We start from the raw sequence: 11,905 nt of genomic DNA, 5'->3' as shown, positions 1-11,905 counted from the left end.
AAAAATATCTTGACCATGTCACTCGTTAAAAGTTGTACATATTTATACCACCGACGTGACACATTTTGTTCATACTTGCCACCAAGGGTGGTGCTATGGTGGTATCAGGGTGACCAGATGGACACTCTTCATCAAAAATATTAATATATATATATAACCTAATCCATTTGAATTGTCATTAGTAGCATATCTCCATAATTCTTGAAGGCAAATACCAGTTGGTCTAAAGACAGAACAACAACAATGTCCATTGACTAAATAAAGAAATAGTCTCTCTTGTTTTACCATTTTGTATACATAATAAAGATGGAATCATATATAATCACAAACAAGAAAATGCTTCCTCTAAAATAAATTCACAACTATCACAATCTCAAATGATCAACACTCGTGGGAGAAGCGAATATTTTTTTTAAAAAAGTATCATTTTTTCTCTGATAAATTAAAAAATCAAGCACCACGCAGGAATGAACATACAGTAATGAGCTCGTGTTGATTTTATGGAGAAGTTGAAGTTGCATTGAGTCGATCAACGAATGCCTTTGTTCTAAATCTTCATGTATCTCCTCTGCGTTTACCTGGTATAGCAAGGCCGCGGTACAGCTTATTACTTTGTGATAAGACAGGCTAATTGACAACTCCATTCACATATTTCTCAGCATTAGAGGTGTTTGTGGAGGTAATTTCAACCTTTGGTGGACCTGAATGCCGTCTTGTAATGGCTGGCGAAGGTGAGTAAGATAGTCGCTTCTTCACAGAACCTGCTGATCCCTTTGCTGGTGGTGTGCCATTTTCCACGCCTAATGGACTCTGCAATCGTGTTGTTCTTGCTTTTGCTGACTGAGTGGATGCCATATAACTTGGTACGGATGAGCAGCTTCCCAAGCTCTCATCATCTCTTACTGATGATCCTGCAATGCTATGCCTCCTGTTCATTTCTGATTGAACGCTAAACACGCTTCGTGTGTCATCTTCTTGGTTTATTGCACTGACTCTTGCACTTCCTGGTTTCGGTTTTCTAGCTGTGGATGGCTTGGAAGGTGTAGTAGGAGACTGGCGGCTTGAAGGACGGTTTGGTTTTTGGCTTAAAGGAGAAGATGGGAGTTCAGAATTCAGCTGATGACGGGCAAATGCCTTGGTAATTTCCCCTCCAGCCATGCTCATGCTGGCACTTCTAACGGACATTTGATCACTTTTTAGTTCTTTCTCGGACATGTTTTGGTTTTCCCCAGACCTAGCACCCATCCACCGCTCTAACCAGCTCCAACCCCATTGAGGATTGGTTGGATCCATAAATAACAAATTGGTAGCTTTTGATGACTTCTTCCAGGTTTGCTGTCCAGACAACATTTTTGACATAATCAATGACTAGTAATGTCGTTAAAAGCTCACGAGGAAAATCATATATGTTAAACATGGAAAGTTATTCCTTAGAAGATATGCATAGGTTATTGGTTAATGCAGCAAATCAAAGAGAAGAAATGAAGCCAAGATATATCAGCAATAAAATCATCATTAAAGTTTTGATTTTTCCTTCTTTTTTTTTTCCTTTGGTAAATATCATTGTAAAATTTTGACTATACAAAAATATGACTTTTCGAAACATCTCCTTGGCACAGCGGTAGAAGGCTACATTCATCACCATTTGCATACCACACAACATAGCCTTGGGAATTGAACTGCCCTCTTTTCAAAATGTTAATAGTTGTATATAAAAAAAAGGATTAATGTAGTACCTGGTGGGAATATGAATAGGCGAGTGCTCTCTCTCGTCTCATTGCAGCTTCATATCTGCCGAGCAAACTTGCTTCAATTTGCTCTTTTGATTGTAGAGTATCATCCCATTCCTCCCCTCTCTATCAAAACAGAAAACATTAGACAAGGTGCAATTAAAAAACCTCACACACCCTTAGACCAGAGGGCCCCCATCCCCAAATCCTTCGAAGGAAACAAATAAAAACAAAGAGATCAGCTTGGGCTGCTAGCACAAAATATGTTACTTACAAGATCTAAGCCGTTAAATACTCAGCTATAGCATATTGTTAAAAACGCAAAAAGGCATTCACAAATTACACAAAGATTTTGTTCACAAATGTAGGACAAACAGATGAATTGCTCCTGGTGAAATATCCAAACACAATCTCAGTTACCAGTAAACTTCACTTGAACACTGTCACGGTCGATTTGAGAACAAATTCATCTCAGTTATTCTAATGGAAAATGAAATTCCATTATTCCAGCACCAAATCCATTTCTTAGAAAAAGTTGGAATTAAGGAAGAATACTGACCCTCAAACTCTCAAGTTCTTTTGCATGTTTCTGCATAAGCTGCCTCTGGAGAGTTCTGTTCTCTTCCAACAACCTGCTCCTTCTAGAACTAATCTGAGACTGCGCACGAGATAAAGTCTGCATGCATTTCAGAGTATTTGCAGTTTGCCGTTTGACAGTAGGTCCATCAACTAATGTTTTGAGTCTGACAAGTCCTCTTAAAGCTCTCAATGCTCTTCTGGCCTGCAAATGAAACGCCGAACGCAAGTTCTATCTCAGTACCAAATCATGTTTTCACAAGTAAAGTAAAATTAAACAGCAAACTAGCTTTCTCTTGTTTTTCTTACTAAGAGAATCAAGTCTATTATAAACTAGCTGAAAGAAATTCTCCCGAAAAGGGGAAAATCACTTGAAATGACAAAACATGAGAGTAGAAATGCATACCAGATATCCTCGAAACGTTGTCTGAATCCTGATAGCAGCTATTTCCTCCTTGGATTTTCCTGGGAATTGATTGACTGTAGTTAACCGAACAACCTCTGCCGCAGCCTGGGCAGCTGCAACAGCCGCTTCGGCTGCTGCAGCTGTAGCAACTGCAACGGAATACACATGTTTCGTCTGTTCTTCTTCCACTTCAGCCAGTTTGACCTCTTCCACCGGAGGAACAGGTTGCGGAGGAGACACTGAGGCAACCACCAAAGTTGAAGAATCCGGGAGTGGCTGCTTTTCTTTCCCAAACCATTTCTTCTTTGATTTACCATCTTTCTGAAATAACACTCAAGAAATGTCAGGCACCAGTTATATGTGTCAAAAAAATGTTACATCATTCTAGAGAAACACTAGCATATGATTATTTCAACATAACCTTGTCAGACTTTTCCTTAGAATTTGGGCTCAAAGCCTTCTTTACTGAAGAAAACCAGCTTCCTTTCTTCCCCATCTTCTCGTTCGACAAATTGTCTTATCTAGAAGACAAAACACACTACATTACAGAAATGATTCAACCTTTTCAATTGGAGATTTAGGTAAACTTAGTAAAATAACAGAAAGAGAAATATCCAATCTAATGCCTAAAAAGTACTTGGTATGAAGTATCATGTGAAAGATCACAATTTCACACTAATGTACAAATGCCTAAAGGTCTTTTGTCCATAAAATTCTGGAATACGACTTCAAGAATTCGAAAAACACCAAATAACTGTTTTCACTCCAGATTACTCACAAAAATCCGAAAAACAACTTAAATTTGTACTCATCGCCAAACACAACAATTTTCAAATAATCACTTTTCACTTTGAACACAAAAAACTACTTTTTCAAATACTCACAATTTTCATGGTCAAACGCCCCCAATGTACGATATGCTTGTGTTTGAGGAGAGAGGGGCAAGGAGAAGCTAAAATCACCACAAGGTACAAGTTGAAAAATGTAAGAACTGAAAGATCTATGGATAATACTGTCTAACCAAGTTACACAGTTTTTTTGTGAGCCTAGATTATCCAAATCTAATTTTTCAACCAGATATACAACCAAACAAGATTCTGAATCCATAAAACTAGGCTGCTAAACAAGAGAATCTCATCAACCCATAAATTGACTCTCATACTCAATACTTCAAAGAAAGAAAAAAAAATACAAACTTGGCAGATAAGATAATGCACCTATAGCCTGAAGAACAATGGCATTTCAATTAGCTTCCTTTTATCCCATAGCTCAAATTCAAACAAAGATACCAACTTTTCAAAAACTATGCACTATCCACATACCAAAACAGCAAGAACTTCAAGAAAACAGAAAAAAAAAACATCAAATTTATTGATTTGAACAATACCCTTTAAAATTAAGAAAGATGTCAACTTTTCAGAAAACTATGCACTACCCACATACCAAAACAGCAAAAACTTCAGGAAAAAAACATCAAATTTAATGATTTGAACAATACCCTTTAAAATTGGAGCTGCACAGATCTCAGAAAAGCTTATATTCTGTTCTTGTATTGTTCAAAGACTGCAGCTTTTTCTTCTTTTTCCCAACTGTCAAGAGTCACAACAATGTGGCATCTTCTTCTTCCTCTTCTTCTGTGTAACAGAAAACAAAAAGATAAGAAAAGAGTTGGACCCCTCTATCTTTTGACCCTTTTTTGCATTTTGTATTGTGAGAGAGAGAGAGAGAGAGAGAGAAAGTAGATCTTGATTAAAGAACAATTCCAACTAATGAATTGAGAGAAATTGAAAGAAGAACAGCTGGTTTTAGCAAGTGTAGGGGAGCTGGAACACTGGACCCTACACTAAATTATCAGATTCCTCACCCCTCAATATTTTTGTAGTATTTGGTGAACAATGATTAAGCCGACACAATTTTCATTGTACCGTTAAGCATTGATGGCATCAGTGAAGAACAGTTTTTACATCCCAAAGAGCAAAAAATCAATTTTTATGGCTAGTTGGAATATTTATATATTTTTGACGGAATGATCTGGGAGATCCTCGTTATTGACTTTGTTTGTCTGTCTATCACTTTGTCAACTAAACTCTTAAAAAAGAAAAGTATTGATACCATTGAACTTCACATAAATTATTAGCTTTGTTCTGAAATATTAGCAACCTTAAAAACACTTTTTGACTAACTCAACTTAGATATACCCCTGTCATGGGGCATCCTAAATTTGACGACAATTTAAGAATGTATTTCACTCATGTTGCAAGATCGAGATGTATTGAAGTTCAATTAGTCAAGTTAAAAGGTGCTTCTAAAACTATTAATATATAGTTTGGAGATAAAACTATTAATTTTGATGAATTGAGAAGTATTACTCCTAAAAAAAATTGAGTCTAACTCAACCAAAAACTAGCTAACAAGAGAAGAGTTGTCCAAATCTATATAAAGAGTCTAAATTCTCCATATCCCATCACATAAATTATTAGTTTTGTTCTGAAATATTAGCAATCTTAAAAACAATTTTTGACTAACTCAACTTAGATACACCCCTGTCATGGGGCATCCTAAATTTGACGACAATTTAGGAATGTATTTCACTCATGTTACAAGATCGAGATGTATTTAAGTTCAATTAATCAAGTTAAAAGGTGCTTCTAAAACTATTAATATATAGTTCGGAGATAAAACTATTAATTCTGATGAATTAAGAGGTATTTATAATACTTCTCTCCTAAAAAAAAAAAATTGAGTCTAACTCAACCAAAAACTATCTAACAAGAGAAGAGTTGTCCAAATCTATATAAAGAGTCTAAATTCTCCATATCCCATCGATGTTGAACTTGACAAATCTACTAGTGTAAATTTAAATATATTTTTGTAACGATTTCATATCAATAGACAGCGCATCTATCAATCTTTTATTAATAATAATAATAAAAATTATTAATAGAGATAATTAATTACAAACAAAGAGAGTTAGCCTCTACCTTATTGATCCTAAATAGGTAACGAAACAATAATTTAGAAAATTTTATCCTATTCACTCTAGTTTTTTTCATCTTATCATTCGATTACGGATGCTGCCATGTTAGATAAAGTAAAAAACAAATTATTATTATTACAACTAACAAGATATACAGTTGGTGAATATTAATGGAGTTGTGAATAATAAAGGACTTGTGACAAAGTTTAATGAAGCATTTGTTCCTTCATGACTCCAAAAATACTGAAACAAGCATCATCAGTTATTACAATATCAGAATTGGTCACAGAAACTACATGCATGTGGTCGGTCCTTTTGGTGTCTCAACAATTAATGAAAATATAAATCATAATGCATAAACACAAATTTAAATTTGATCTTAGTTAATAAGTAAATACTTCAATTTTAAATATATATATATATATAGATAGATAACTTAACTTATTTTCATGCTTAGTTGAACCTTCAACTTAAAAAATGATCATCTACAAATTTCTTAAATTTATGTATCACGTCAACATTGAATGTCCATGAAACACAATAAGGACGAGTTGAAGTGCTTAGTTACCAGTTGAGACCAAGTTGAAATGATTAAATGTATACTCTCAAAGTTAGTGAGACCAACTTTAAATGTCTATTTATATATTATACCAAAAACATAAATTAACTTACAATTCAACAACATGGTAATTAAAATAAAATTCATATGTAAAATAACTCGACATATGGTGAATGGCCAACATGGATTGTTGTTGGATGGTTCAGATATTGTTGATATTCTTTACATCTTGTCTAGATGTTTAATTTCAAGTTCAAACTCATTAAAATGGAAAAATAGAAATAGGCTCTGCAATATGCAAATGAATTTAATAGAATCTCAATACAAATATCAAAAATTTGACAAATGGTGAAATATGAGGTTGATAACCAACTTAATTTGAATTCTCTAGTCTAGTTAATATAAAGCGTACAAGTTATGAATATATTTTTTTTTTTTTTGTTTGGTTGATGATTTTCACAGTAAAGTTTTAGATTCTTTAGTGAATAAGATATTTACATTAAGTCAATAAATATAAAATATTTGTACGTATATTAAAATAATATGTATTTTCAATTTAATATGCCAACTCTAAAAATTACATGTTTAGTAAGATGTTAACATTCTATACGAATAAATATTTGCATATTAATAGACCAAATCTTCCAGCTGTTATCTTAATATCTCTATATATATACACAAAAGTGGCTATAATTATTCAGATTATAATTTTGTTCCCCAACCAATAGACAAAACTTAAGAAGCCAACTATATGGTATAGCTGCAAAAATAGTTAATGGTGGTTGGATGTCTGATTATAAATTATTCACTGCTAATTAAATTGTATGTAAATTGTGTTGTTCAACCTCTCCATCACATTTTTTTTTATTTAGTCATATTAATCATCGTAAAATTAGTTGTAATTATTTTCTTAATAGGTGGAATTGGCTGTCATTTGAAATTATCTTTTGGGAATATAATTAGTCGTTGTTGTTATAGTACTTGGCTGTCCAAACTCAATGATTTCTATGAATAGAAACACAGGAAAAATTTACAAAAATGATATTTATCAAACTTTGATTGCTAAATTTAATGAAAATGGTGAAAATAAGAAATATTTAAAGAGAACTCACATTTGGTAGTACATATTTCATAGTCTTTATTATTTTTTATCTATTTCAAGAGTCTAATGCAAATTGCCCTTGACTATGCAAAATAGATCACTTATACCCCATATTACATTTTGAAATCAAAAATGCCCCCGATGTTATCTCAGGAGACCACAAATACCCTCAAGAGTTAATGACCCAAATTTTTAAATGCAACTGAGAATATTATACAAACTATATTTGAAACTTGAGGATGTTATGTTAGAAAACATATGATTGAAAGATAGAACAAATAGGATAAACACATACAATCTTAAGACATCTACTGTCAAATCCTACTTTGTTGGTGTTAGAAACCTACTAGTACAACATTAGAAGCTTGTTACATCCATGATCCAAACCCCCCCCCCCCCCCCCCCCCCCCCCCCCCCCCCCCCCCCTCTTAATTCAATACAACTACATCTGGAAAACCTGATAATCCAAATTCAGATAGAATAAAACCATGTAATTGCTTATCTAATATATGCACATCTTGGTGAGCCACAAGCTTCATAGTAGTTAAGAGAACCAAATCAGTTGACACATGGACATGTTCTTATTCATCAAGCCCATATTCTTCTCCGAAATAACTATCAACCAGCTCGTTCGCCATGCTCCTGAGTTCTTCATTTTCATGAAATTGATATCTTTCCATTGCATCAATACCATCTTCCCTTTCAACGAGCTTCGGACCCTCTCCATTTGGCATTCCTCTCAAGACCTGTAAAAAGAAAGGTTACAAGAGACAATGGGCTCTGACTATGCAGCTAGGATAACTATCATCCGTTGTATCCATATCAACATACAATTGAAACAACACAAGATAGCAAGTCAGCCAGGGCAGAGCTACATGATCCAAAGGGGGTTCAAATGAATCTCTTTCGTTGGACGTGCAAATAGGGTAAAAACAACCTTTTTTGTATTATATAATAAGTTTTTGAATCACTTTACACAAGGAAGCTTCTAAAGTAATGGCAAAAGTTGGATTGAAAATTGCTTTAGGTCGCAGATTCAAATCCAAGAGTGGAATTCTTGCGGTTTTTTGAATCCCCTTGATTCTTTTCTTTCTTGCTCACTGCAACATCATTGTAATCTAGTTTTATGACACTAGAACTAATGATAACAATCTGCCGGAATGAACCATTATAAACAGTCGTTATCCATCCAAGTAAATATAAATGTGTGCGCGCGTGTGTGCATTATGATTTTGTTGGGGTATGTAAACCATAACAAGCACACTCTGTTTAGAGAAGGAGAAGATAAGAAGCAAATAGAAGATAAGATAGATCAACAACAACCATTCTCTGCTTACCAGCTCAATGAATTGCAGTCCCAATCTCGCTGCCTCAACATCAGCAGATCTTACCAAATCCAGAAAACCAGTTAGGCATCCTCCATGAACAAGATTGACCAAGTGGTCAAGAATCACATTTGGCCTTCCAGAACCTTCAGCAGGGGCGACACAAATGTTTCCCAGGACATACGCTACCTCCTTTTTTATGTCAAATGCAGCTTNGGGAGGGGGGGGAACTCCTTTTACTACCTTCATTATGATTTTGTTGGGGTATGTAAACCATAACAAGCACACACTGTTTAGGGAAGGAGAAGAAAAGAAGCAAATAGAAGATAAGATTGATCAAACAACAACCATTCTCTGCTTACCAGTTCAATGAATTGCAGTCCCAATCTCGCTGCCTCAACATCAGCAGATCTTACCAAATCCAGAAAACCAGTTAGGCATCCTCCATGAACAAGATTGACCAAGTGGTCAAGAATCACATTTGGCCTTCCAGAACCTTCAGCAGGGGCGACACAGATGTTTCCCAGGACATACGCTACCTCCTTTTTTATGTCAAATGCAGCTTTAGAAAGAAGATTTAAAAGAAGTGGCATAGCTTCACTTGAATATATCAACCGCTTATGCTCCACTGAACCAGCAGCTATGTTAGATAGCACCCATGCAGCTTCCTGGAAAATTTCAGAACTTCTAATAAACAGTATAACAATCTCTAAATATAAAGATAGTAAGTACCATTTGCATACCTTATTCAAGATGCGGTGTTCACTCTTTAAGCACTTTACTAGTGCTTGGATGGCATCACCTGGTAATATTAAGTTGTTGGAGGTTTAGATGTCATATAGTTTCTATGCCAAAAAGAAGGGAGAAGTTCAAAACTAGCCTGTTAGCGCATGTCTCACAACAAGAACAAAATTAGTTATATGAGGTTCACCAGCCACAAGATTTCCCAAGCTCCGCAGCACCTGATTAAACCATAGTTGTCAAAGACTCAACATTAATGACATACACATAGATGAAGGAGCCACATATCATGCTGATTAACAAAAAAGATCCACATCTTCCATCAGCAACACTTACCTAAAAGGCAACTGAACAATGAGATTTAATTAATTAATTTCTATAAGTCAAGAAATTTAACAATTATTTACCACACTAGCTCTCAAATACCATCAAAAGCATTGCACAGGGCTTATTCTAGTTATAATACACATTCTGCATCAACTGTTATTAAAGTAAAATCTTGTGCTAATCATGAAATAATAAGAACAAGTGTGGCTCTTTTTCCTACTAGAAGAGATATGTCATCATGACAACACCTTGATGGGGATGCATATATAACAAGTAATGCTCTCTCTCTCTCTCGGGGTGGGATGGGAGTTCAAGGGTTCCAATGATGCTGTGAACCTGTGTGACCATAATTTGATTCCTGTAAACCTCTTTTTGACAAAAGTAAATTGACATGATCATGATATAAAACAAGTGTGGTTTTGACCTAACCTTTCAGTATTCACTAATCAAACAGTATACACTACGAGAAGCCATACAATATCGGACTACCTGAAATCAAGTTTTCAGAGATATCCTTGAAGAGTTGACAACTTAATACATGTGAGTCCTAAAATTTAAAATTGCCTGTGGCAACATCTGGATCGAGAGCGACTTTTCAGGATTCTTTCCTCCATGTCGTAACACTAAAAGTGCAGCTTACTATCTTATCCTTCAATTTCATAAGCAAAAATAGTGTCCAGCAAGAACTACAGAAACTCAATTAGCAATCCGAAGTTGAGAATAAGGACAGCGGAATTGAAAATGGGGAACAGAAAACCCAAAAGGAACACAATGTTGCTTGTGATCACATATATTTTCTATTCAACAAACAGTTTTAGTTTTTCAGAACGACACTTATCCTTTCAATTTGAGAGACCCAAAAATGAAGTCAGATTAGTCTTTTTATTCCATTAGTGATTTATTTAATTTTTACTTTTATTTTGACAAGTTCCATGTGATTGTTCTCAAAGCTCAGCAAGTACAAATAATAAGAATCTTTCTGGTAACATAAATCCACCAAACCCATAATATTAGCATGCATGTTACCGGGATAAGCAGTTGCAGACTAGTTGACATGTCCAATATTTCTACCAGTACTTGTACGAGATCACTCTTTGCCAGTATTGTAGTTGCAACATTTGAAAGGGCAGTGAGATACACAACAACCCATGCTACTTCAGTGGCCAACTCATCATCCCTGGATGTGCCCAGCGAAGTAATTAGAAAAGGACATTGCAGAAAGATATCGGATAATTTGAATAATTATCTAATTTTAAGAGGCAAGCTACTTCTCCTTACGAGGTCAATAGATATTACCATAACATTTACAACAACAAAAAAATTAGTGTCATACACTTATAAGAAAGTATAGCAAACAAATGACAGTAAATTAAATGCATATCTTTGTAAATTGTAACCAAAAATATAACAGAATTCAATAGAGTATATATACAGATATACTCTATTATATACGGATATACCAGAAACCAGTTAGTTAGCACTCATAAGTACTGCCTTCACTAGTTTTTTTTTTTTGTGTGTGTCTCTGTGTCTGTGGGGGAGGTAAAGTAGTTTATTCAATACAAGGACTTTGGGCGTAATTCAACTCTAAAAGTCAGCTTATGAGGGTAAGGATTGCCCAAAACCATACAAGGAGATAAACCCATCCTCAACCAATGTGGAACACTTACCACCTCCGCACAACCAGGCCTGCCAACTGAAGTGTGCAGTGCACAACACATCATAGGGGCCCAACATTGGGACATACAATAACAGGGATGGACCTGACTCTATTGCCGTGTACACAAATGGACCTTGATCAAAACTCAACGACAAAAGCTTGCTCATGTGGTGAGAGACAAACAACCCATCCCTCAACCAATGTGGAACACTTAGCAGTAGTAACATTACCAACAAGGTACAGTAGATAGTACAAAAAGTATGGACTTGTACATCACTACAAAGCAAGTGACTCCGACACAACCTACCCTTTCTTTAAATGTCGAACAATTCTATCAGGTATTCCATCAATTTTTATCAACTCTGTTGCAGCTCTAGGATCTGGTCCCTACACAAAACAAAGAGGATCTTATATTTCAAAAGTTCAANTACATGGATATACCAGAAACCAGTTAGTTGGCACTCATAAGCTGGCTTCACTAGTTTTTTTTTTTTTTTTTTTT

The 11,905-nt window shown here is 35.1% G+C and overlaps 2 protein-coding genes across 4 annotated transcripts in view; both read right to left on the bottom strand.

The window, feature by feature from the left end:
• Positions 1-268: 268 nt before the first annotated feature.
• LOC125864808 (protein IQ-DOMAIN 3-like) lies at positions 269-4,534 on the bottom strand. Of its 2 annotated transcripts, none has more exons than XM_049544891.1 (6): positions 4,211-4,534; positions 3,134-3,233; positions 2,713-3,033; positions 2,290-2,511; positions 1,737-1,856; positions 269-1,335 (listed from the first exon to the last, which is right to left on the bottom strand). In XM_049544891.1, exons 2-6 carry the CDS (start codon positions 3,206-3,208, stop codon positions 628-630), a joined length of 1,446 nt encoding a protein of 481 aa, XP_049400848.1. In that variant the 5' UTR covers positions 3,209-3,233; positions 4,211-4,534; the 3' UTR covers positions 269-627. The 2 variants fall into 2 exon arrangements, with proteins under 2 accessions (XP_049400848.1, XP_049400849.1); XM_049544892.1 differs by having other exon boundaries at positions 3,134-3,250; positions 4,211-4,266.
• A 3,102-nt stretch (positions 4,535-7,636) lies between these two features.
• Positions 7,637-11,905, bottom strand: part of LOC125864800 (importin subunit alpha-9) — a 9,800-nt gene continuing 5,531 nt past the window's right edge. Inside the window, exons 6-11 of one of the 2 annotated variants that reach the window (XM_049544883.1) lie at positions 11,711-11,790; positions 10,770-10,920; positions 9,556-9,637; positions 9,419-9,477; positions 9,038-9,343; positions 7,637-8,096 (exon numbers count right to left, since the gene is read on the bottom strand). In XM_049544883.1, coding sequence (XP_049400840.1) covers positions 7,932-8,096; positions 9,038-9,343; positions 9,419-9,477; positions 9,556-9,637; positions 10,770-10,920; positions 11,711-11,790 — 843 coding nt within the window. In that variant the 3' untranslated portion in view covers positions 7,637-7,931. The remainder of the gene's footprint in view (positions 8,097-9,037; positions 9,344-9,418; positions 9,478-9,555; positions 9,638-10,769; positions 10,921-11,710; positions 11,791-11,905) is intronic. The other variant, XM_049544884.1, reaches the window with a different exon arrangement.

The sequence above is a fragment of the Solanum stenotomum genome, chromosome 5, assembly GCF_019186545.1.
Source record: "Solanum stenotomum isolate F172 chromosome 5, ASM1918654v1, whole genome shotgun sequence".
In the NCBI taxonomy this organism is placed as follows: Eukaryota; Viridiplantae; Streptophyta; class Magnoliopsida; order Solanales; family Solanaceae; genus Solanum; species Solanum stenotomum.
The sequence above is the reverse complement of the archived record's forward strand: the minus strand, read 5'-3'. Positions and strand labels throughout refer to the sequence as shown.

What these genes read in the sequence shown, in the direction of transcription:
- LOC125864808 (XM_049544891.1), bottom strand. Translation starts at nt 3,208, where the DNA reads ATGGGGAAGAAAGGAAGCTGGTTTTCTTCAGTAAAGAAGGCTTTGAGC. An exon ending in CTAAGGAAAAGTCTGACAAG is followed by an intron (nt 3,034 to 3,133) that starts GTTATGTTGAAA and finishes GTGTTATTTCAG; the next exon opens with AAAGATGGTAAATCAAAGAA. An exon ending in AAGAACTTGAGAGTTTGAGG is followed by an intron (nt 1,857 to 2,289) that starts GTCAGTATTCTT and finishes CTGTTTTGATAG; the next exon opens with AGAGGGGAGGAATGGGATGA.